This window comes from Podarcis erhardii (genome assembly GCF_964252035.2).
Source record: "Podarcis erhardii genome assembly, chromosome: 7".
NCBI lineage: Eukaryota > Metazoa > Chordata > Lepidosauria > Squamata > Lacertidae > Podarcis > Podarcis erhardii.
Genome location: NC_138511.1, coordinates 44219322 through 44243769, shown reverse-complemented (window position 1 = coordinate 44243769; position 24448 = coordinate 44219322). Strand labels below are relative to the sequence as shown.

At 44.8% G+C, this 24448-nt stretch overlaps 1 protein-coding gene across 3 annotated transcripts in view; it reads left to right on the top strand.

The window, feature by feature from the left end:
- The first annotated feature begins 8987 nt into the window (after positions 1–8987).
- The window catches only part of FANCA (FA complementation group A), a 39165-nt gene continuing 23704 nt past the window's right edge, over positions 8988–24448 (top strand). For all 3 annotated transcript variants that reach the window (XM_081872041.1, XM_081872040.1, XM_081872042.1), the window contains exons 1-15: positions 8988–9051; positions 10649–10758; positions 11832–11910; positions 12305–12438; positions 13432–13527; positions 14434–14507; positions 14779–14891; positions 15781–15863; positions 16610–16643; positions 17701–17767; positions 19639–19751; positions 21311–21387; positions 22273–22414; positions 23116–23249; positions 24210–24320. In XM_081872041.1, coding sequence (XP_081728167.1) covers positions 9015–9051; positions 10649–10758; positions 11832–11910; positions 12305–12438; positions 13432–13527; positions 14434–14507; positions 14779–14891; positions 15781–15863; positions 16610–16643; positions 17701–17767; positions 19639–19751; positions 21311–21387; positions 22273–22414; positions 23116–23249; positions 24210–24320 — 1404 coding nt within the window. In that variant the 5' untranslated portion in view covers positions 8988–9014. The remainder of the gene's footprint in view (positions 9052–10648; positions 10759–11831; positions 11911–12304; positions 12439–13431; positions 13528–14433; positions 14508–14778; positions 14892–15780; positions 15864–16609; positions 16644–17700; positions 17768–19638; positions 19752–21310; positions 21388–22272; positions 22415–23115; positions 23250–24209; positions 24321–24448) is intronic.

Genomic DNA, 24448 nt, shown 5'->3' with positions numbered 1-24448 from the left:
ATATTCCACCTTGCAGTCAAATGACCATCAGAGCTGTTGACAATATATTGTAATGGTACAAATGCTAGGGCCATGGGCCATGGAGCTGACTGTTGTGCGGTGGGGACAGGGACTCCCTGCAACTGCTTTTTCTCCAGCCTATGGGTGGGGCTAGGCTGGTGATGTTCTGGGAGCTTCATGGTGTATATTGCCAGCAAACCTTGGTCTCCTAGCCAGCAAACATAGAGTTAAAGGATCAGAGTTGGAAGGGACGCTGAGGATCATCTAGTGCAGTGTTTTTCAACCTTTTTTGGGCAAAGGCACACTTGTTTCATGAAAAAAATCACGAGGCACACCACCATTAGAAAATGTTAAAAAAATTAACTCTGTGCCTATATTGACTATATATGAAGTAATTCTCTTGAATAGGAATCAAATAAACACAAAGAAAGTATTTTATAATTACTTTATTATGAAATAGTAAGTAAACAGAAATATGAAAAATTATAAAATACTTTATTTTTAAATCTTTCGAATTTTTCAATTTTTCCCACGGCACACCAGGCAACATCTCGCAGCACACTAGTGAGCTGCGGAACAGTGGTTGAAAAACACTGATCTAGTGCAATACCCTGTAATTCAGGAATATGCATACAGGGTTCAAACCTGCAACCCTGGCATCATTAGCACCACCATCTAACCAACTGAGCTATCCAGGCACTATGTGCAAATACCAATGTGATTGACCAATAACTAATCTTTTATAGAGGAGTACCTACATTAGTCTGTTGAAATAAGTACAACAAAGAGCTTTGTGGCACCTTAAAGGCTAGTAGATTTATTCTGGCAAAACAGACCACACAGTCTCTCTGTATATATTAGATTTACAAAGGAAGAGTACATACTCAGGATCTTTTTAACAGTTAATGCATAACCCACCCATGTTGATTGATTCTGAGTCTGCTGTTGTCTTGCTTAATAAGAACATGAGAAGGTGGTTTGTTGAATATGATAAATAAAGGTTGATAGTCTGGCTGGCTAGCATTCTTTGCAAGAATCCCAACAACCAGCATGCTTCAAATGGTCCATTGGCTAGTGGTCAATAGTTCACTGATGGACTGTGGTCTATTTTTTAAACCAATTCCGGTTTAAACATGCTACACCAAAGGTAAGCATGCTACACCAAAGGTAAGCATGGTGTGCGTATTGGAGCTGGGAGGGCCTCGTATACAGTGGCAAATCTTGCCATGAGCTTTTATCCAAAGTTCTGTATGAATGATGGCCACATAAATCTACGAGCTGGAAGTAATACGTGACAGATGGCAGAATGAAATAACATGTTGATAGGACTCACTCAGTGGCCTGCTGGATACTGTGAATGGTGCCAGACATCAGGTTTCTTTTCACAGAGGCCAGGTCTCAAGAAATAACAGGGCACATCCACCTTTTCCCACAGAATTAACCACAATAAAAACAAAGCTCATCTGCTGTGCTCAGAAAAAAATAGGGCAGTGTTAAACACCACCACCTTCATATTGCAATTAGAGATGGGTGGATATTTGAGTTTTAGTGTCTCTCAGTTGCTCATTTTTCCAGTCTTAAGTTCACATTTCCACAAGTGTATGCATTTTAAAAAAATATGCTCGTTAAGATTTATAAGAGATTTTTTTTAGAATGAATGTCTCCTAAATATTTTTGTATGTCATTTTCTTAATATACACATTTTTGCAGGGCTGATTTCTCTAATATAATGCATTTTTGTATGTCATTTTCACATTGATTGCACATTGATATATGCATTTTTGCACACATTACTTGGCTGGAGAACTGCATTGCAAGACTTGGAGAAGCATAAATTTCAAAGGATGGCTACGTATTCATATATTGTTTCAGAAAGTGTGAATTTGGTAAGTTTGTCATTAAATGTGAACTTAAAAATAAAATAAAATCCCATGCCTAACTGTGATAGATGCCTCGGGGCATGGACAAACACCCAGATACATGTGTGTTTATCAGAAGGGGGAGACTGGTGCAAAGAACAACAGGGGACAGGTGAATCGGCTCCAGAAATGTGGCTTTCAACAAACAGCCCTGTGTCAGTTGCTGGCCTCTGCGGGGCTGGGCCAAGAATCCTCCAGAAACAAAGACGGAAGCTGCAAGTAGTAAAAATTCCATCCACATGCGGAGTTAGGTGCGCCTAAGGTCATTGAAGTCAATGTTCAAGTGCACCTGAAGCTGCAATCTTAATCCCACTTACCTGGATATAAGCTCCAATGAATTCAACAGGATTTATTTCTGAGCAGATATGAGCTAGGATTGTGGTTCTGCTGTTGGTCTGTGTAGGCTGTCTAGCTCCAGTCCAATGCACAACCAGTGGGAATTACGGTACTTCCAAGTAAACAGGCAGGGGATTCTGCTGCATGCTGACTGCATACTGAAAACAGGGAGCTGGCTTATTCTGACAGTTCCTAGGTCCATCTAGCTACAGTGATTGGCAGCAGCTCTCCAGGGCTTCAGGCAAGAGGCATTTTCTGCTGCACCTGGAGATGCCAGGGATTGAACCAATGAAGTAAGGTTTTGGGAACAATGTTTATGCAAATTAGGGACATTTGCATTGGGAAACTTCCAAACTTTTAGATGCCCTACAACGTGACCTAATAAAGCATGTTTATTTGCTTAATTGTATTTGGTAAACAAAGCCAAAAAGCATTAAAACTGTTAAGCTTGCCCAGTGTTTTTTTCTAAAAAAATGTTTAGGGGTACCCTCATTTTCCTACTCATATTGAAATACTGCCCCTCAATGAGGCCAAACTTAGATTCACAAAATGTTTAGGGATATGCATACCCCTGCTTCCCCCAGAAAAAAAAAGCACTGAGCTTGCCTAATATTGCCATTGATTCATTATTACCAACTTCCACCCTGCTAGATTGAACCTGGACCTTTTGCATGCAAAACGGATGTCTTGTCACTGAGCTACTTTACCAATTCCTGCTTCTGCTGGCTCTGGGACCTTCCCAGTCCTGATTGCCATCTTCCCTTTTAGTTGGCTGGGAGCTGCATACAGATGCTTTCAAATCAGGTCAACTTCAGTCCCAGATGTTACGCATGAGGTTTGCCAGGAAGCAGACAGAGCTTCTAATCTGCTACCTTTTTGCCTTGCTGATCAATAACTTTCAGATTTGGATCCTGGCTTCCATTTACCCAGCATTGTTTGCAGCTTGGGACAGACCACATGCAGGGTTGGACTAGATGATCCTCAGGCTCCCTTCCAATGCTTCTATGAGATATCTGTGATTTCACATCGCAACTGCCAGCCCTCCAGACTTCCACTGGGGGGGGGGGGATTCCTGACCATCAGCCCCTGCCAGTGTTGGCCCTCACATCTTACTGGAATCTTGCTGCTCACTCTTCTCCCCACACTTCCCCATGATGCATCCTGATGTGCTAAAGGAGAAACCAGAGGTTCATTCTCACCCAGTCTGAAGCCTTCTGGGGAAGGAACCGACACAATAGTAAAGCAGGAGGACCATTGATCTGCTTGCAAATTAGAGCAATCAGTGACATGCTTTTGTGTCTCCAATCTGCCACTTGGAAAACGGGGAAGCAGCATGCAGTTGCCAGTTAGCGTCACTACTTCAAGGCTAAACTGAGAACTCTGCAGAATGGGCCCTCTTCTTCAGTCCCCTGCAAGGGCAGCCTGAAAATTATGTTGCAGGCCTCTCTGATTGGCTTGTGCTTTATATCCTCCTAGCCCTTGCGTAAAAGCCTGTAAAAAGGATGCAGTGCAGATGGAAGAACGGCTCAGCAGATTATTTCTTTTTGCAGCTTAGCTGTGGGGCTGTGTATATCCACATGTGTGTTTTACTAGTATTCTCAGTAACAGACTGCCAAGATTCTCAGTAACAGACTGCCAAGATACTTAATTTCTCGAGCAATGGGGAAAACAAAAAGTTCCTTTTCCTCTTCATTAATGTTTCAGTTAAAATAACCCCCAATCCATGCTATTAATGTCAGCATGCATTAACTCAAGAGTTGCTGGCCTTTCATATGCTTCGTGGCCTACTGGTAATAGCAACCACGTTGACCAAATAGGCTGAGGGAAATTGCAAGTAAAATTAAAAATAGATGTCCTATTGTTAGTGGCACAGAGAGCAAGAAGAAACAGTTGCTGCTTCAGTGGGGACAGCAGTCACCTAGGGAGCAGATGCAACACAGGTAAGCAGCAAAAGGTAAGTAAAAGGTAAAGGTACCCGTGACCATTAGGTCCAGTCGTGACCAACTCTGGGGTTGCGGCGCTCATCTCGCTCTATAGGCCGAGGAAGCCAGCGTTTGTCCACAGACAGCTTCCGGGTCATGTGGCCAGCATGACAAAGCTGCTTCAGAGCAGCGCACAGAAAAGGTAGCAAGAGCCAAATAATTATCCATCACAGAATTGCACAAAGAGGTTGCTGCGAAAATCAGAGTGGAGCAACCTACTTCATTCCACTTTTCTGGCCTGGCAGATGACCAGGATCCAGTTTATTAAACACTGTCTCTCCTGAGAGATTGAGCTCCAGAAAAAGAAGGGGAAAACCCACTGCTACACGCTTCTACCTTTGCCAGAGAGGACCTATGCCCTGCTTCAGGAAGAAACTATTGTATTTGTAATTGTATCTGCATCCTGTTCTTCTTCCCAGGAGCTCAGGGCAACATGCACAGGGCTTGTATGAAAGGATGAGAGGTGTATAACATTATAAATGGTGTGGAGAAATCAGACAGAGAAAAGGTTTTCACCCCCTCTCATATTATTAGAAGAACCTGGGAGCATCCAATACAACTGAAAGTTGGAAGATTAAGAATAGACAAAATACAGTACTTTTTCACACAGAGAGACTGTGGGATTCCCTCCCACAAGATGTAGTTATGGCCACCAACTTGGACTGCTTTAAAAGAGGGTTAAGGCAAATGTAGTATAACTGGCTACAAATGGGTACCTTGCTAGGAATCTGAGGTGAGATAGTAAGAGCTGCTCACCAGTGGAACAGACTCCTATGAGAGGTGGTGGACCCTCCTTCCATGGAGGTTTTTAAGCAGAGGTTGGACGGCCACCTGTCATGGATGACTTAGTTGAGATTCCTGCACTGCAGGGGGTCAAACTAGATGACCCTCAGGGTCCTGTCCAACTCCACAGTTCTCTGATTCTACCCATGTAGTGGTTCCAGTCACCACACAGAGGCAACTTAAGGTCCAAAATAGTTTAATGCTGCAGAAGATCAGGCTTCAGTAATATGGTTCCAGACATCGGTCTATACATACAGCTTTTAGGCTCTGCAGATACAGATATATACAAGTAGGAAGTATTACTTTTCCTCCAGCAATTCAAGACTCTTGAGACATAACGGATGTAACAGACTCACTGAATGACTAATAAGCTGACATGCCTTACTCGCTTATATAGATGGCACTGGGCCATTGCCATAGCAACTGGCTAGTTCAAATCCCAGTGGTACCTGAAATTGAAGACCCTGTCCATTGTTGGAGCTGTGCAAATCCACGACATGGCAAATATAATCCTAGCCAGTGGTCAGACTTGTTAGATATAGGGATCAATAAACAGCCATTCCCGTCTATCTGGAGTGCCTCTGTGCTGTTTGATGTGGCAAGGACACGCAGCCCCGATCCCCAAAAGCTTGCTTCGCTTTCCTGTAGCGCTCAGCCCAGCTTGCCTTCTCCCTGCTGCTTCCACCCATTGGCCCACGTGATGAAATTCCTTTCTCGTTCCATCATCATTATTTGCGGCTGCTAAATATTTGCCAATACTTATCATCTCCTCCCAACCATTGACATAATTGCTTTGCCAACCTACACAAAATTGGGGGCATTTTCTTTTATGAGTCAGGTCCAGGGATTCCAGAACTCTCCCCGGAGCAGGGAGGAGAACTAGGGGTGGCACTCCAGGTGTTGTTGGCCTCCAACCCCCATCAACCCCTCCCTGTATGGCCAATGGGCAGGGGTGATGAAAGCAGGGAGTCTAGCAACATCTGAAGGGCCAGAGGCTATCCACCTCTGCCCTAGACCTTTCTCCCACTTTCCTTTTAAATGAGTACATCCAAACCCAGGGTCTTGCTTGCTGCAGCTACTCAGCAAGGAGCCATCTGGGTTTGTTGCTCCAAGAGTCGTGGTTTGTTTCTTTACCATCACTATGTTCTCTAGGTACATAAGGAGCTGCAACTTCTTCATCTTAGCTCAGTATTATCTACACTGACTGGCAGTGGCTCTCCAGGGTTTCAGACAAGGAACAGTCCCAACCTTAGCTGCAGATGCTGGGGACTGAACCTGGGACCTTCTGCTTGGAAGACAGATGCTATACCACTTAGCTATGGACCTTCCCCAAACTGCAACGAAATCTTATGTAGCTGCAGATGCAATTGTGTGCATCATCACTTTTTGCCCTTGTCTCTCCTTCCTCTAGTCTAGCCTTTATCAACTTTGGGTCTCCAGATGTTGTTGGAGTACAACTCCCATCATCCCTAGCTAGCAGGGCCAGTGGTCAGGGATGATGGGAGTTGTAGTCCAACAACATCTGGAGACCCAAGGTTGCCTCCTGTGCCACACTGCGGTTGTAAGTTATTGGGGCAGGAAGCAACCTTTTTTTGCTTATCCTCCAAAGCACCATGTACAGCTATAACACCATATAAACAGCTATAAACCCAAGTGAGACAGATTCTTCCTGCAAGAACGAGAACAATGAAGTAAATGGATACCTTTTATTACTAAGTCAAAGTTTACTGTCAAGTTTGTGGTAACAACATTTTTATTTTTGGGGGGGTGACCTGGTTGTCCCCTGTATGACATGGACCTGGGCAGTTTCTGATATGTTAGCGGAAAGCACAGCGAGAGTCTCCAGCTCCAATCCTAACCTCACGCACCTAGGAGTAAGTCCCGCTGAATTCAACAGGACTTACCTCTGACTAGACATGGTTAGGTTTGTGCCGCCAAGTTAACTTTGCTTCCAGTTTCAGAAAGGAACCCCCACTTCAATATCGGATGCTGGCAGCAATTATTATTTTTAAATATTTTATTTTCTAAATGCACAGCAACAACAAAATAGCTGACAGCAATTCTTCATGTCCCTTTGGTCTAATCCAGCAGGGCTCTTCTCTTTGTAGCGGACATATCCCCAGGCTGAGCCAATGGAGTTCTTAATCTTGCCTATTCACCCTCTCAAAGCCTTAACAGCAAGGAGCTATTTGATCCATGCATACCGTACTTCACGACTGGCCCAAGCGGTAGCAGAATATGTGCTTCTCCTGTCCTTTCCTTGCCAGCTGCAAGGTCATGTTTTGCTCCCCTGGAGGAATAACATGCAAAGTTGGCATCCCAAGAAATCAAGTTTCCTCCCAGCGCTCCCCAAGGCATGCTTTGACTGGGCCAGAAGATGGCAAAGGGTCAAGGCAAATAGGACAAGGGAAGAGTCAGGGAAAGGCAATTAAAGTATCTCCTGACAGTTCCAACAGAAGCCAGTTTTCTTAATTGGTCTCTTGGAAAGCGAAACCAAGCCTGTGCTTGCTCCTCAGGACATGGTCACTGGGTTTTCACTTGTTTGGCTGGTCACAGGCTCCAAATGAATTAGCAGGACGCGGCACTTGGAATGAGGAACTGCAGCAGCTAATGGGCACTTAGGCCAACCTGAACACATTGCAGATGGGAACCCAGCCAGTCCTGCTGAGAGAAAAACCACAGAAGTTATTCCTGCTAAAGCAGCACACTGTGCAGTTAACTACCTTATGGTCTCTTCGGCAAAGTGCCAGAGGCTTCTGCTTTTTCTTTTTTGTGTGTGTTGCGGGGGGGGGGGGAGAAGAAACAATCTACTGCAGTTTTAGCCAAGCTGTCCCCCTCTAGATCTTTTGAACTACCATTCCCATCAGCCCCAGCCAGCGATGGGAATGGTGGTCCAAAACATCTGGAAAGGGTCAGTCTGGCAAAGGCTGAGCTATTGTAAAGGGACCCTTCTGGGCCAACCAAACTGCAGGAATTGTGTTCTCCTCTCCTGTCTTTAACAGACTGGCCATATTTTCTTTTTTAAAAAAGAAAATATATATACTGCTTGATTGCTAAAAAAAACAACCCTCCATCACTCAAAACAGTTAGAAAAAAAATGAAACATTGAACTTTCAAAAAATGTTAAAAACAAGTATTTAAGATATTAAAATAATAATTAGATTTAGGAATAAGATAAAAATCAGATAAAAACACATATCAGCATTCTGCTTATCTGGATAGGCTTGCCTACACAAAATTGTTTTTAGCAGGCACTGAAAACAATCATGGAGCCTGCCTGCCTGATGTCAATAGGCAGGGAGTTCCGGAGTGTAGGTGGTGCCACACTTAAAAGATCAATTTGTTACAAAGGGCGAAAGAGTGGCGCCTGCAACAGTGCCAGTTCCGCATACGCTCAAAGGGCTTTCCTTCCACCCCCGTGCATATTATGTGCTTCTGAGTGTCCAGGCCCATAAACATTTCTCTTATAGGGAGTCACCTTTCATTAAACTAACACGCACAAGCAGCAGCCTCTCAGGCAAGGCGTGCAAATATTTGCACACACCCCTAATAGCGCAGCGGTGGCCGCCCTTTTGATAAATGCAGCTCCAATTCACAAAGATGCAACAGATCTTTGTAAAAGATTCATAGGCAGAACTCTCAGCTAAACCATAACCGGGGTGGGTGGGAAGGGGTGCAATCTCCCGCCCATGCCGTAATTAGTGAGCCTTCTGCTATCCCAAGGCGTCTGTCTTCTACCAGCCCCGCCCCTTCCACGACTCACTCAGTAATGACTGCTGGACGGGCGCGGCCTAACTCTTCTGTGCCGCCACCACAAAGATGGCGCCTCCCCTCCCCGACCTTCCTCCCCGCCACTCTCAAAATGGCCGCATCTCTGCTTTAGGAAACGGCAAAGGGCATGCCTCCAGTTCTTCTTCCTATTGGGCAAAGGCGCCCTGCTGGCGGCCAATGAGGGCATAGGGCGCGCGCGCGGAGAGCCGAAGGGAAGGAAGCGATGTCTGCGGGAGAAAGAGCCCTTTCTGCGCTCCTGGGTAGGTCGTAGTAGTTGCACTCTGTGTATGCTCAGAAGCTCTCCTTAGAAGGGGTGCAGCTCTTGCCCAGTGTGTTTGTCTCTCTTCTTGTACTTTGTATATGCCCAGAAGCCCCTTTTACTACGAAGGCAGTGTGGAATGAGCCCTGCTCTGTGTAGGGTGAAGTACTTTGTGCATGTTCAGGGCTCTGTTGACTGTTATAGAAGAGGTACTGTGTTGAGCCTCTGGCACAGAAAGCTGATTTGGGGGCTGAAGCTGAGAGCAAACTAAAGTTTAACGCTTGTTATTCAACCCTCCAACAGCTCAGAGCCTTCTCACAACCACCTGAGAGGTGTATTAACTGTAAAGTAAGCATAGGAAGCTGTATTGTTATAAAAGGTTTGACAGTTTGTTCATGTAGCCCAGTACTGTCTATTCCAAAAACAGGGAATGTGTGGTTCTCCAGATGTTAGTTGGACTACAGCTCCCATCATCTCTGATCATTACATTGATGCTGCATTCTAAGCTCTTTGTGGACATGCCTCCGCAGTGATTGCTACTCACCTATGGAATGCCCTCCCCAGGGTTAGTAAGGCTCTCCCTAATAATGTTGGATTCAGGTAGGTAGCTGTGTTGGTCTGAAGCAGTCAAAATAAATGGAAAAAAATAAAAAATTGTCCAGTAGCACCTTAGAGACCAACTAAGTTTGTTCTGGGTATAAGCCTTCTTGTGCATGCACAAAAAGGTATCTGAGGAATGCATGCACATGAAAGCTTATACCCAGAACAAACTTAGTTGGTGGCACTGTGGGTTAAACCACAGAGCCTAGGACTTGCCGATAAGAAGGTCGGCGGTTCGAATCCCTGCAACGGGGTGAACTCCTGTTGTTGGTCCCTGCTCCTGCCAACCTAGCAGTACAAAAGCATGTCAAAGTACAAGTAGATAAATAGGTACCGCTCCGGCGGAAAGGTAAACGGCGTTTCCGTGCGCTGCTCTGGTTCGCCAGAAGCAGCTTAGTCATGCTAGCCACATGACCTGGAAGCTGTACGCCGGCTCCCTCGGCCAATAAAGCGAGATGAGCGCCGCAACCCCAGAGTCGGCCACAACTGGATCTAATGGTCAGGGGTCCCTTTACGTTTACCTTAAGGTCCTAATAATGTTGAATAGAGGGCAGGGGAGTGCCGGTAGAGGGAGGCTTTCCCAAAGTGGGACTTGGATCCTCAGAAACGTTAACTTTAAAAAACTTATAGAAGAAAAGTTCTCTGTTTCTTCCTTACTCCAGCAGCTTCTACAACACCCATGTTGTTCAGGAGGGCCCTTGGACCTCTGGAGAGGCTTTTCAGGGGGCACCGGGGACTACAGAGGGAAAGAGAAAATGGCAAACTTTCCTTCTATGAACTTCTTAGGTTATCTTAGGATCCCATCCCTCGTATTTAAAAGTGGCTACTGGAAATGGAAATATTTCCCCGTTCTCCATCAGGATGCACAGAGTTCAACTCAGCTTGAACCAATTACCATACCATACCATACTACCTTAGCAAAATTTAGTGGCATACCTTCTTGGACTAAGATTTCTTTGTTTCTCTCAATCCACCCTCCCTTACCCCCCCAAAAAAAGCTGGAAGATCCAAGAAACAGAAATGTGAACGTAAAAATGAACAGAAGCTGAAGGAGGCAGCTCTTCATATTTTGAGTTGCCATCACAATTTGGGTGACCTGTTGCTTGAGGTAAGAAAGTAGCAGTGTTGACTTCCAACAGCTTCCTGGTGCCTGCTTTGCTCCCATTGAACTTCAGTGTTGTGTTTATGTTCCTGGTTTAAATTGTGCTTCTGGGCAGGAGTCATCAGGATGCACTGGGGGGTGGGGAGGTAAATACAGATGAGTAAAAATAAATATCTGGAGTTGATTCTTATTAGAGAGAGAATAATAAGACCATGGGGAGCAAAATTGCCTTACAGTGGCAGTCCTAAGCATGCTTACTCAGAAGTAAGTCCCACTGAGCTGAGTAGAGCTTACTGCCTATTTATTGTTTGTATTTTATGAGATGCCTCAGAAAATAAACTCTTTAGGCATTATACAAGAAATAAAAACAGCAATGAAACCATACTTCAATAAAAACCCACAATCATCTTAAAATACAAATGGTTGCGTAAAAACCAGATACAAAAACAAAAAACAGTTCTATAAGATACCTTCTCTAAACTCCATAGTAAAAATATAAATTCCCTAGAGGAAAGTATGTTTAGGATTGCAGCCTTAATTTCTTATGAACATTTTCTACACTTCTACCTGTTAAGTTTCCTTTAATCATAAAACGATTGTCCTTTAAAAAAGAAAATGTGTGGATAAATATCTGAAACCTGCCGAGGCCACTGGGTGTTGTTCCTGCATTCTGCTTCCTTTGGACATCATCTTATTCTATGAAACGGGAGAAATTATTTGAATAAAGACATGTGCAGATTTGTCAACTGAGTGAGTCCCCTATCTATGGAATGTTCTCCCTTTCTCTTCACCAACCTGTTTGCCCTCCTGATGTTTTGGACTACAACTCCCATCAGCCCGGGCCAACATTGGCTAGGGCTGATGGGAGTTGTAGTCCAGGGCACCTGGAGGGCAACAGATGAATAAAGGTTTCCTTCTTCCATTTCAGAGAATTTTGGCATTTCCTTTTGGACTCCGAAATGTTTGCTGTGCAAGTATGCCCAAGCATTTTGCGGTTGCATCTGGAACAGGCTAGGTTATATTTGATAACATAAGTAATAAACAAGATGAACATGTCTCTCTCTGTGTTATTTTTACAGGTGGGAAGTTCAGAGTGGAACAAGCAGCTACTTTCCTTTAGTCCAGCCAATGAAGATTCCGTTCCAGAACAATTTGTGGGTAGGTGCAAGAGATGATCTGTTTTGCCAGAGGGAGCTGCTGAAAATCAAGTTGATCTATTCAGAAAGATAAAAATATTCAGATCAACATTCTGTCTAGTCTGGTACTATCAACAGCAACTGGGAGCAACAACTTGCCAAGTTTTGGGACAATGACCTTTCCTAACCTTGTAGCCTGAGCCTTTTTTTTTTTTAGCTAGAAATGCTGGAAATTTATCCTGGGAACTTTTAAGAACAAGTTGTGTTTTCTCCCTTGAAATATATCCCCTCCCACTTTCTGTTTTGGGTGTTATGGTGCAGGTGCAAGAATAGACAGGGTTATGTTGCACAATCTGTCCTTGCTAACCCTGTTTCCCCTCTCTTTTCACACTTTCATCTCTGATATTACATTCTAGTCTCAGCCTTGCAGGATCAGGCCTTCATGCTGGGTGTGCCAGTGGAAATCCTGTCAGCCAGAATAGCAGCTGGAAACATTGAGAAGATCTCTGCTGAGTCTGGTCAAGCTGTGATGCTGAATGCAGAGCAGAGAGTAAGCAGGAAGGAATTCCATTTCTGGGCATGGCAAGAGTGGGAGAGAAGTGCTGCTGTTGTCTCTAAGTATAAACTGTAAATGTTTATTAGAGGAACTAAAGGCTGAGGTTGGCAACCTATTTCCTCACACAGAATGCCACCTCAATTAGAGGGTCTGCAAACAGGAATTATGGCACTCATTTGGGTTTACCTGCAGTTCCTCTGTGATGAAAGTGAAATATTTTTAGCTCATGCTTCATTTGCTGTGGTCATGTCCAGATGTCTTGGACTACAACTCCCATCAGCCTCAGCATCTTATATCTATGCTGCCTGGGGGTGATGTGAACTGTAGTTTAAAACATCTGGAGGGTATCATGTTGGGGAAGGCTGTTGGGGGCAGCTTGGCAACTTCCTTCTGAGGTTTCTGTGACCTACTGATGTCTGATTGGCCTCTGGGAATTACAATAGTTGAGCTCTCCCTGCAGTTCACATGGGATTTCACCCCCCTCCCTGAAACTGAGAAATAGCTCAGCTCATATCTAAGACATTTCAAATGCACTGAAACCCCCATGAGCCCCCCTGCACTGCTTTCCTTGTATGCTGCCCTCTTATAGTCCATTTACTTCATCGCCCCAAATCTCTTCACTTTACCTGTCTGGTACAGGCAGCTGCAATGAGAGGGGAAGGGCGAGATAAAGAGTCTGCACCCTTGAAAGCTGCTGGCTACTTACAGTGGTACCTCGCAAGACGAAAAACGCGCAAGACGAAAGGGTTTTTCGTTTTTTGAGTTGCTTCGCAAGACGATTTTCCCCATGGGCTTGCTTTGCAAGACGAAAACGTCTTGCGAGTTTGTTTCCTTTTTCTTACAACCGTTAATACCCAGGGAATCCACGCTCCGCAAGACGAAAAAATCGCAAGACGAAACAACTCGCAGAACGAATTAATTTCGTCTTGCAAGGCACCACTGTATTATCATTTTTTAAGTAAACAGCACTCTTTTCTTCAATTACAGAAAAAGTTGTCATGCTTGCTTCAGTCTCTGAAGGATTTGTTAACGCACAATGCTTTCTGCCGTTTGCGGTTCGCTCAAGAAACCTGGAAGTTGCAAGTAAGAATGCTTTAGAAATATGGGGTGTTAAGAGGGAAATGCTACATACCAGGTATGGGGAACCTGCAACCTTCTGGACGTTAGTGGTACAGTAGTACCTCTGGTTAAGAACTTAATTCGTTCCAGAGGTCCGTTCTTAACCTGAAGCTGTTCTTAACCTGAAGCACCACTTTAGCTAATGGGGCCTCCCACTGCCGCCGCGCCGCTGGAGCACGATTTCTGTTCTCATCCTGAAGCAAAGTTCTTAACCCGAGGTAATATTTCCGGGTTAGCGGAGTCTGTAACCTGAAGCATATGTAACCTGAAGCGCATGTAACCCGAGGTACCACTGTACTCCAGCTTCCATCAGCCCCAACCAGTGGTCGGGAATGATGGGAGCTGTAACCTCACCACATCTGGGAGGGCCACAGATTCCCCACTCCATCTATAGACACATGTGCTGGAAAAACATTCCTCATATAGCTTCGCTCCTCTTTGATGCCTTAATGCTGACAAGTGCCTTTACATTGTTGGGGAGAAATGCAGGATTCCTCTTCTAATGCCAGCAAACAATTTAAGTAGCAAACTTAAGAGCACAGGCCTCTTAATAAACTCTTAGCATTGTAGTACTTAAATAATACTTGGCCCTTGCCAGCTATCCTATTGCCTCTGAGATTTATTTATTTTTATTTATTCATGCAAAGTATTTATATACGGATCTTTCACAAAATGTCAGGACAATGTCTTCATAGCTTGCCACAGCTGAGGCAGCAAATGGGTTGTGGTTAGATGTGGGCCTTCAGCAACTACGTGGGCCACACTAATCAGCTGCTGAGCCTTAGCCAAGTGGCTGAGTTATTTGGTTGTGGGTGCTTGGCCATACCTCTTTGCGGCTCCTGAACTTCATGGCAGCGTTATTTCCCCCAGAGCCCACTCATTCTGGAAGTTGCATGGCGGTTACACAGAGAGAACATTGTCAGCCTGGAAGAGCTGCTGGAGAAGTAAGTAGAGGCTGCCAAGACTCGCTAGGATTTTGGGCTTGACATGAAATATGGTCAGCTCTTTGGCCTCCTCATCTGTGGCAGCTTGTATTTTACACTCATAAGATAAAGATAAAGATAAGATAAAGGCTGCACATAGAGCGCTAAGCAAGATTTGCAGTGACCCAAAAGATTTGCAGCTTTAGGGTGTGTGTGGGGACTTGTGGGACAGGGAAACAGTCCCTAGAAAAAGATAATATTGGGAACTGCAGTTGGTGTTGTCTCTTCTCAGTAATCCAGATGCTCCTGCGTTGGAGGAGTGGTTGTGCAGTTGTCTCTGTCGTCTTTGCCATCAAACACAAGATCCTTCCTTGGACACAGAGACGCTGGAGTCCATGCTTACAGGCAAGCTCTGATTTGGAACACAGTTGGTATGGGGCAGTCAGTGGGGTGGGGGGTTGTTAGATGTTGGCTTCTGTGGGGACAGAAGCAGGTTCCTTTGTGTTTGAAGGCAGTGGCCATTGCACATTGGTGAGCCTAGGAATCCTTCGGAGGGCTGGAAGATGCCAGTCCATCTCTGCCTTCTGTTGGGTGTTCTAGGCCAGGGTTGGGATGGCTTGTGGCCCTTGAGATGTTGAATTCCAGCTCTCATCAGCCCCAGGAACATGGCCAGTAGTTGGGAGTTTTACTCCAGCAACATCTGGAGGGAGAAAAGTTACCCCTCTCTATTCTTGATTTTCATTCCTTCCCTGCATTGTCCTTTAATTGCCTGGGAATTAAACAGAACCTTCCCTAGCTCAGCTGGTCTTTGACCCAGAATATCCCGACTAAGACGATTCAGGGTCTGATGATTCTCCTCATTAACAATTTAATTTTTATTTCTTTAGTGATTAAACTAATAAACCAAAGGTGAACCCTGTTCTGTACAGAAGGGATTTCCAGACACCATTTGTTGCCTTCAGCCTTCCTTTGTTCCCTCCTAACTTCCCTCTATTTATTTATTCATTGGATTTATACACCACCTTTCTGCCGAGGCACTTAATGTGGTTTACAATTTAAGCACTATAAAACAAATGCATTTTGTGAAATGAAGAGAGTCCTCTCCTGCCAACTGGGAACTGATGGTATATGTGCTCCCTGGCCTGAGCTCCCTTGCTTTTGCCTTCCTTCAGGGCATGCAGGTCTTCAGCAGCCCTCAGGGAAGATGGGCAAGGAGCTGCCCTTTTAGATTATCTTCCTTTCCCTTTCGGTATGCTGGGAGTATGCTGACAGTGGCTTTGCTCTTAATTTGTAGACTTTGTGACTGTGCTCCTTCATAATGGATTTCAGAAAACATTTGAGATGGGAAAGAAGCTGCAGTTTCAGAAAATCTCCAAAGTAAGGACAATGCATAATCACTAAGTGTTGTGGTTCTTAATAAAATGGTTTTTGGCGCACCAGTGAGATGAATGAAACCAGAATCTCAGCAGCAAGAGCTTAGTTCTCCCTTCATCTTCAGGTAAGACTGGGACACACCCCTGTCTGAATTTCTGGAGATAGATTGCTAATCAATGTAAACGGTACTGAGCTGGATGGATCACTGCTCTGATTGGTACATATGAGGCAGCTTCCTGTGTTGCTAGCTTGCAGCTCATAGACAAGGCAAGTCAGCAATTCTAGCCCTCAACAGTGAATCTGTGGACCTTGGGAATTTTTCTGAAAGCTCATGCAAGCCTCAGGATGCAAGACGATGCTCTCCCAGAGTCACTGTCTTCTATTCAAAAGCCTGCACTTGTTTCCTCATCCTTGTTTCTTTCCTCCATAGAGGAGAGGAAGTAAGTTTTGGCAATTCCTCTGCCGCCATGTCTTCCCAAGAGGGTTCCCCAGACCTCTCAAGTAGAGTTAGGGAAAGGAGGAGGGCCTATGGGGAAAATGACCTCATCCCCTGTTCTACTGACTGATGCCTTCCATCAAGGAAGGGGGCAGCACTGTATTGAAGCCTGGGCACGTAATTGATTGACAAATTTATTTCTCATTACATTTGAAAGAGGCAGAGCATCTTAGAGTCTGTTATGTGAACATATCTGATGAAAAGCTAATAATTATTATATTTTTGTGTGTTGTTTTTTTTAAAAAAAAAACAGGTCTGCTGTGCTGTACTTGAGAGAATGTTGACATGTAAGTGGTGCCCGTAGAAGTAAATTGCTTTGGGATCTAAATTATAATTACACCTCAGTAGAGATACTTCTCCCTATTCTGACGGCTGGGGGTGTTGTTGACATGCTGGAATGTGCTGTGTATGTAATTAGCCTTTCCAGATACCACTGCATTTGTAGAGAGCCGGGGATTGCTAATAAAAACGAGCTGTAATGTGAAAGAGGAGTAGCTGGAATGATCTCATGTTTTGACTGCTGCCTCGTAGTTGGCACTAATTCTTTTCTAAATGAGCATTTATTATCTGCTGGAGTTTGAGAACGAACCACAAATCGTCATGTTGCACATCTCTCTGAATTGTAGTAACACCCCTGGGACCAGGGTTTCATGCGTTTGTGGATGGGGGTGAATTCCAATGTCCTGCAACAGGGTAATCCAATGCAGCATTTGTGCTGGCGGAAACTTGTTGCACAATCTGTTGTGCAATGAAGTTACCATCAACCTGCTTATGCATTTTCTTGTGCAACAATGTTCTGCTGGTATGAAACATTTGGCTACCTGAGCAGGTATACCACTAAGTGAGTTTTAAGTTAGCGACTACACTGCATCTGTTATTTGTTGCCATGTGCTTCAGATGTTTCTGTGCACGGCAACAGGAAGGCAGGAAAACCTGCAAATCTTTGGGTTCCAGGCCAGGTCACCTGGTGCTTTTGTTTGTTCTGATTGCCTTTCCCCCTCTGCTCATGTGCAGCCCATGTTCATTTTAGAGGCGCTCGGCATAACAAATTTTCCTGCCCCAGTTACTTCTGGAGTATAAACATTAGGGCAACCTTTCAGAGCTAAATCTGTGCACGTCAAACCTCTTAGAGTAGTTCAAGGTCAGGGTTAATTGTTTCCAAGTCTTTGCCTCTTAAGAAATTGTTCATAATAGCTTCAACGTGAGAATTGTTCCTTTCCACCACTCTCCTAATGAGGTCATCTCCTTAAATGTCTGCCTCCCAAACGGCTTCTTCCATATTGTGGGTGGTCCTTTCCAGCTGTGTTTCCCACCGAGGCTACATTGTTTTTGGTTTCTCTTTAGGGGTGCTCGATGCTGCGGCTGAAAAAAAGCAGGAAGAGGCCTCCACACTGAAGGCAGTGAAGTGCTGGTAAGGGGCCATGCCCCACTCTAGAGGTTTTGCAAAGAACAGCGGGTTATGCATTACTATGAGAGCGGTGAAATGGTCAGGGGGAGCACTTCTTAACTATGCAAGCACATTGTTTAATACAGGGCTGGGGAACTGGTGGTCCAGCAGCCCCAGCCAGCATGGCGAGTGGTCGGGGATGGTGGGTTTTATACTCCAACAATATCTGGAAGGCCAGAGGTCCCCCACCCTAGGTTTCATGGAATGTGGCCTGCAGTTTCGGTTCCCTTCTCACCCTAAAGATACATGAGTCATTTGTGTTGTGTGATAACCTCCCTAAGAATAGAACCTCAGTGTCCAGCAGCCGTTCTCTGTAGATTCCATAGATGGTCCACTGTTTTGGTGCAGTGTCCCAGTGCTTATATTCTTTATCTGTCAGTCCTGGCCAATGTGCAACTTGCAAAGGAAATCCTAGGCATTGTTTTTAAAGTCCACAAATCATTGAAGCAGTTGTGACTGGTGACGTTTTACCTTGAGCTTCCTATGCCAGCATTACTCTCCAGGCTGCAAACTGCAGATGCCACCTGCTTTCTCTCCTTATATGCCTATTTATAGCACCCAATTAGTTCAGTTCCTGGAAGTTGGTATGTTTAAACCTTTTCCTGATCATCTGCATTCCTTCCGAGTTCCTTCCCCAACCCCCATTCCTTGCTTTTGTGCAACAAGGTTTGTGTGTATGTGGTGAGGGAATCTAGTGTAGATAGATAGATAATTTATTACGGTCGGAGACCAGCTTATAAAACACACTTGGGGGTACAATCCCAGAAGGAAAACAAATATTTTAAAGAATGTACAACAATAAATTTGAAATTTATAAATGTGATAAGCGTATAGACACTTAAAACTTTAAGATAAGCTACCTCAGAGAGATGACCCAGAATACACTGGGTCTGAGTTTGCGGATTTTCTTAACAAACTAGTTTGAGTCGGGGGATGGTCTGCGCCTACAGATCTGTACACAGAATCTGACTACCATCCAGGTCATCTTACGATCTTTGCCTAACAGGCAAAGGTCGAATTTTTGCTTTTCCCAGAGGTCAGCAAGCCTCACCAGCAGGGGATCAATGGTCTCATTATGTGCCTCTTCATAAAAGGGACATCTAAAGAATAAGTGCTCTGGGCTTCCTATATCCCCTAATGAACAGGTGCAAAGTCTCTGAGCATATGGGACTTTTTAAAAGGATCCTTCCAGGACCGGCGAGGGCAGAGCCAAGCTTCTGGCGAGTGTAAAAGCCCCTCTTGCATTTTTGGATATGAGAAAGAAGAGATATGCTGCCGGTGCGGCTATATCTCTCTCAATTTCTCCAATTTTTTAGTTGGGGCACCTTGTCTCTCGGTGTCTATGATTCTTTGCCTAACTGTAGCTTTTGCTTGGCCCAACCACAGACTTAGAAGGGCTTGAGGGGCAAAACCAAGTTTCTGAAGGGTGTTCAGGACTGCTGTCTGCCAGCCTGACTGGAACTGGTCGCAGAGGATCAGTGGGGCTATTCGTCGGGGGAGCAGATTCAATGTCAGCCATTTGTAGATTGATGTTAGGCAGATATAAGCCTCCACTCTCATCATCCCCGTTTCTGGTCTAACCCATGAGTTTGTAACGCATCTGGGGACTTGTATGTAGGAGAGCTCTAAGGAGTTTGGACTGAACTCTCGGGGGGGGGGGAATCTAGTGTATTTTTTCTGCATATGTTAAAATGGATAAATATTTACATTCATTTTGACAGCCCTCCTAGTGAATGTCTTTATACTGAGAAAATTGGAGCCATTATCAGCAATTCACCTCTGATGAGTCATTGTTCTTGAGCACTGAGACTTAGAGGTTCCCTTTCCATTTCCAGGCTCTGCGTATTTGGCATGACGGCATCCCAAGGCACAGTCCCTCCGGAGTCTCTGCATCAGTTCTTTAGTCACACCTTGACCCAGGTTCTTACTTACAACGCTCAGCTAACAGGTGGGGCTTCCTATCAAGGGAACTGGGAAACAGACCTATAGAGAAGATGGGTTTGGAAGTCAGTGCCCCAGTTAGCACTGAGTGTGAATTTAAAACAAAGCTTTTATAAATGGATGTTTAGACACGCACCCTTCCCTTAAGATTACGCCAGATTTCTCCATGAGTTAATGGCAGTAGTGTTGGCACGGTAATTTTGTCTGTGTGGACTTAACTCTCATTTGTTAGAAATACCGCAAAATTAGGGAATACTGGAAGTTAATGTTGACCAGTGTACAATATATGACTGGTTACATATCACGTATGTTGGGAGTAATTATTAAATGATGTATTGATAATATGTATTGTTGATGTGTTTGGTGATGTATTACTGGTTTTAGAATGATTTTAGTTTAGTTTAAAAAAAAAAAAAAAAAAAGCTAGGACTCCAGGGATGAGAGAGGAGTTAATCATACTGGCCATAACTCTTCATATACCTGATGTGGAGCTGGGTGGTGATTTCAGGAGGGTCTGCTTTTCCTTCCTGCCATGCAACCAGCAACTCCTGAAAAGCCCCCACCCTTTGACCCAGGCCCTGCTACTGTCTCTAAAATGCCACCCTTGTTTGATGAGGTCTTCAGAGATAGGCTTAAGGCAGAGGTGGCCATGCAGTTCCTTGCCTCAGTTCATGTGACCCTCAGCTTGGTTTCAAAACCCCTCTGCCCAAGCTCATTGGGCAGGGGAAGGAGGAGAGAGCGAAAAGGAAGCTGGCTCCCTCCACTTTGGGCTCCGACCCCACCCACTGCCAGCTTTCATCCCCTGACAAATTGTCCTAAAGGCAGTGTAACCCTTGGATGTGGAGAGGTCCAGGCCAGAAAACATGAAGCCAGGGGCACATGGGAGAAGTCGGGACTCTGGTGGAAGTTGGAAAAAGAACAGCTTAGGCTTGAATGTTCTCACTCCTGCTCCTTAGTCTTTAAAAATTGTATTTCAGACTTCTTCGTTTTTTTAAAACCACTTTTCAGCTAAATAAGCTCATAACCAACTGGCTGACAAAAGCAAAATACACATTGGTCTCATGCCAACAATTACTTTTCACATACTGTAAATGTTACAGTATGTTACAGCCTCCAGTAGAATAGCTGCCTATTAATCAGCCAGGGAGGTTGTCCCCATTTAGCTCTTCTGGAAGATAGCAGAATTTCAGGAGTCACCTGCATGCTTACTAAGCCACAAGTCTGCCCTTGGAGCATCATGCGGATAACTTGCTTTTCACTCATCCTATGTCATGTATTTCCTGAAAGGCAACCCTCCATTGCCCTATGGAAATGCAAACACCTCCATCCCTGTGAACTCACAGCTTTTCACTCAGTACCTTAGCAATGCAGCAAGCAGCATGTGCAAGAGAACGAGTGAAAGAGGCCCTGGGCTTACTGGTTTTAGGAGTTGCTAGAAACAATTGATCTCTTTTGCGAGGCATAAGCAAGGGAAGCCTTTGATATTTTGTTATCCTTTGGCAGAATTGCTCTTACTGGTTTGTAAAGTTAGATTTCCCCCCACCCCTTTGTCTTCTCTGAACACAGCTTTCGAAGCCATTCATCTACAGAGAGACTGGAGCTTTGCAAGAACCAGCTCAGTGCTCACCATGCTGTACCGCAAAGTATGTCTCTTCCTTGTGGGATCTGACCAGGAACACCTCACATTTTAGCACAACCCTTGTTTGTTATTATTTCCTGGAGCTCGTGCAGCTTACTGGAACTGTACCCTTTGGTACAGTCCCTGTAACATGATATGTGCTGCGTCTGGGCTTTTCAGAAGTAGCATGCTTCAATTATAGCAAAATAGGAGCCTGCTCTCTCTCATGGAACAAAAAAATAAAAGCCAATAGCTTTGTAAGCTGAGGCCAGGAAACCAAACAATGCATTGGGGAAATGTTGTTTGTACCAAGAGGCTTGCAAAACAGAATGGGAATATCAAAAGGGGATGTGCAAGCAAGGAGAAGTATCCAGGGTGTTTGCCTGCTTGCTTGCTTGCAAGGAAGGGAAGCCATTTGGCCTTAGAGAGGATTCATCTCTCCAAGGCAGAAAGCTTGCACAGGAGTTCTTTTCTCAGTTCTGCTTATATATAGACACTTCCCTCCTGCTGAATAGCCTCACGGGCAGCTAGCTTTGAATGTCCTGCCTGACTCACCATATTTTGGGAGAGATGCAGAGTGACACTGACCAGAAAACCAGGCGGTTGGTGTGGAGAATTACAGTCCTGGGCAGGGAAGTCTGGATCCAGTGGCTCTTCAGGGGCACTGGCAGTATAGAGATCTCTTGGTGGAAGTGGGAGTTCCTGCTTCCCCAGCTCCTCTAGGTTGGGTTTCAGGTCTGGAATATAGGAAGCTGCCTTAGGATGAGCCAGACCATTCTTCCACTTTGTTTAATACTGTCTAACACTGATCAGCAGTGTGATGGTCAGGAGTGAACCATGAATGTGTTCTTGGGTGCTCTGCCCCAGCGTCCTTTGATTCCAAAAGGATTTCCTCCTCCTTCCCTTCTAGCTGTTTGTGGTGTTCAAAGCAGAGGAGCTGACGCATCATTTGCAGCTGGTCTTAGAGACAAGCGAAGTGAATTGGCACCATGTCCTTTCCTGTGTGTCTACATTGTTAGTCTGTCATCCTCAAGCACAACACTTGATTAAAGGTATGTTTGGAGAAGATGTCTGGGCTGCTGCTGGTCTTTCAAGCACAGAACCAACAGACATGAGAGGAAAATGGCTGGTGTGATTCGATGCTCACAGCTGCTTGTTTGGTGTTTTAAAAATATTCACAAATAATATTGGCTTCTTTGCCAAATATTATCAGTTTGACTTGGATGGCTTAGCCAAGTCTCCTCTCTCTCTCTGAATTTTTAATTTAGCTGTGGGTCATTATGTTGAAACTATTTAAACTGCTATTAATTGCGGCTTAAACTGTCACCTGGAGGGGGCATATGCTCATATGTTTGCAGTACTGTGCCAGGCCCCATAGCAAAAAAATGACCTTTCTTTCTTATGCGCCCTCCACACATCTGTCAGCTGGGGGATATGAGACAGGAGCTCTGGTGTTGATCATTGGACTAGAAGGGAGACCTACCTTCAGATCCCCATACAACCATGAAGCTCATTGGGTTGCTTTGGGCCAGTGGGAAAGAGTAGCACATTTGCTACTGTGGCCTGTGAACTGAGACAACAGGGTTGTCTGTTATTGTCTACAGCAATTTCTTCAGCATTTTTTAATTGCAAAAGAGTATTCAATGTCTTGTTTGATCTTTGAACAGAGGGTTGCCTTTTTGGTTTTTTTATTAGCATACAGGTTTCCCTATAGGTATGTAATATTTTGGAGATCTTGCTGTGCTTCTTCTAGACCTCCTGGATCGCCTGTTGAGAAAAGCCTTTGAGGACTATGACCTGGAAAACATGATCACCGCATTCATAATAGTCCGCCAGGCAGCCTTGGAGGGCCCTGCGATATTCATGTCTTATGCAGAATGGTTTAAGGTAAGAGCAAATGGAAGACGCTTCCCCAAGAAACTTGTTATGCCAGACACAAGGACAGGGTGTGTGTGTGTGTGTGTGTGTGTGTGTGTGTGTGTGTGTGTGTGTCTTGAAGGGTATCCAAGCCTCTACAGGAGTGAGCTACTGTACCAGAAACTAGGATTTGAAGGTGCTTTGCATTTGGCTGGGATGGATATGAAATCAAAATGGAGCAAGGCTGCATTAGCACAGCAGGAATTTGGCATTGCTGTTCAACCCACACCATTCATCCAAATGGCAAAGGGAATGTGGAACAGAAAACTCAAAACGTAAATATATCATAAATCAAACTTGGAGCGAAAAGTGGCTGGACCAGCACTGCATAGAAGAATCCCAAGAGTGCTGGGGGGGACGGGACCTGAGACCCTACAGATGTTGGGCTCTAACTCTTCTTGGACTATGATGCATTTTGAGTCCAGCAACATCTGGTGGGCTACAGGTTCTCACCCCCCTCTATAGCCGATTGCAAGTTTCCAGATTTTTTTTAAGCCCACAAATAGGACATAAGAGCACAAGCCCTCTCCTGCTCTTTCCCCATCCAGTTGGAGAAGGGCCATACCTCAGTGGTAAAGTATTTGCCTTGCAAGCAGAAGGTCCCAGGTTCAATTCCCAGCATCTCCAGGTTAGGGCTGGGAGAGACTCCCGCCTGAAATCCTGGAGAGCCGCTGCCAGTCAGTGTAGACAATACTGAGCAAGATGGACCAACAGTGTGACTTGGTATAAGGCAGTTTCCTAGGTAGTGTGCAGTAGCTCTAGTCCTACAGGTAACACAGTCATTGACACCTTTTCCGCCATGCATTTGCCTTTTCTCCTTCTAAAGCTGTCTAAGTTGGTGACCATCACTACATCTTGCAGTAATGAATTCCCTCGTCTCAGTGATGGGCATAGTTTAACAGTCTTCTGTGTGTTGTTGTCGCTTTCCAGGCTGCCTTTGGGAGCAGCAGTGGCTTCCACAGTAGCAGTAAGAAGGCCTTAGTCTTCCTCTTCAAGTTCCTGTCGGAGCTGGTGCCCTTAGAAGCCCCTCAATACCTGAAGGTGAGAAATGGAGAGGATCTTGCCACCCATTTTTAGATTTTAACTACTGCTTGAACTTCTAGGAAGTGTAAAGTGCTCTATGCTTTTTTTGTTTTGTCCATATGAATACAAAAAGGCAGCATGCAGTG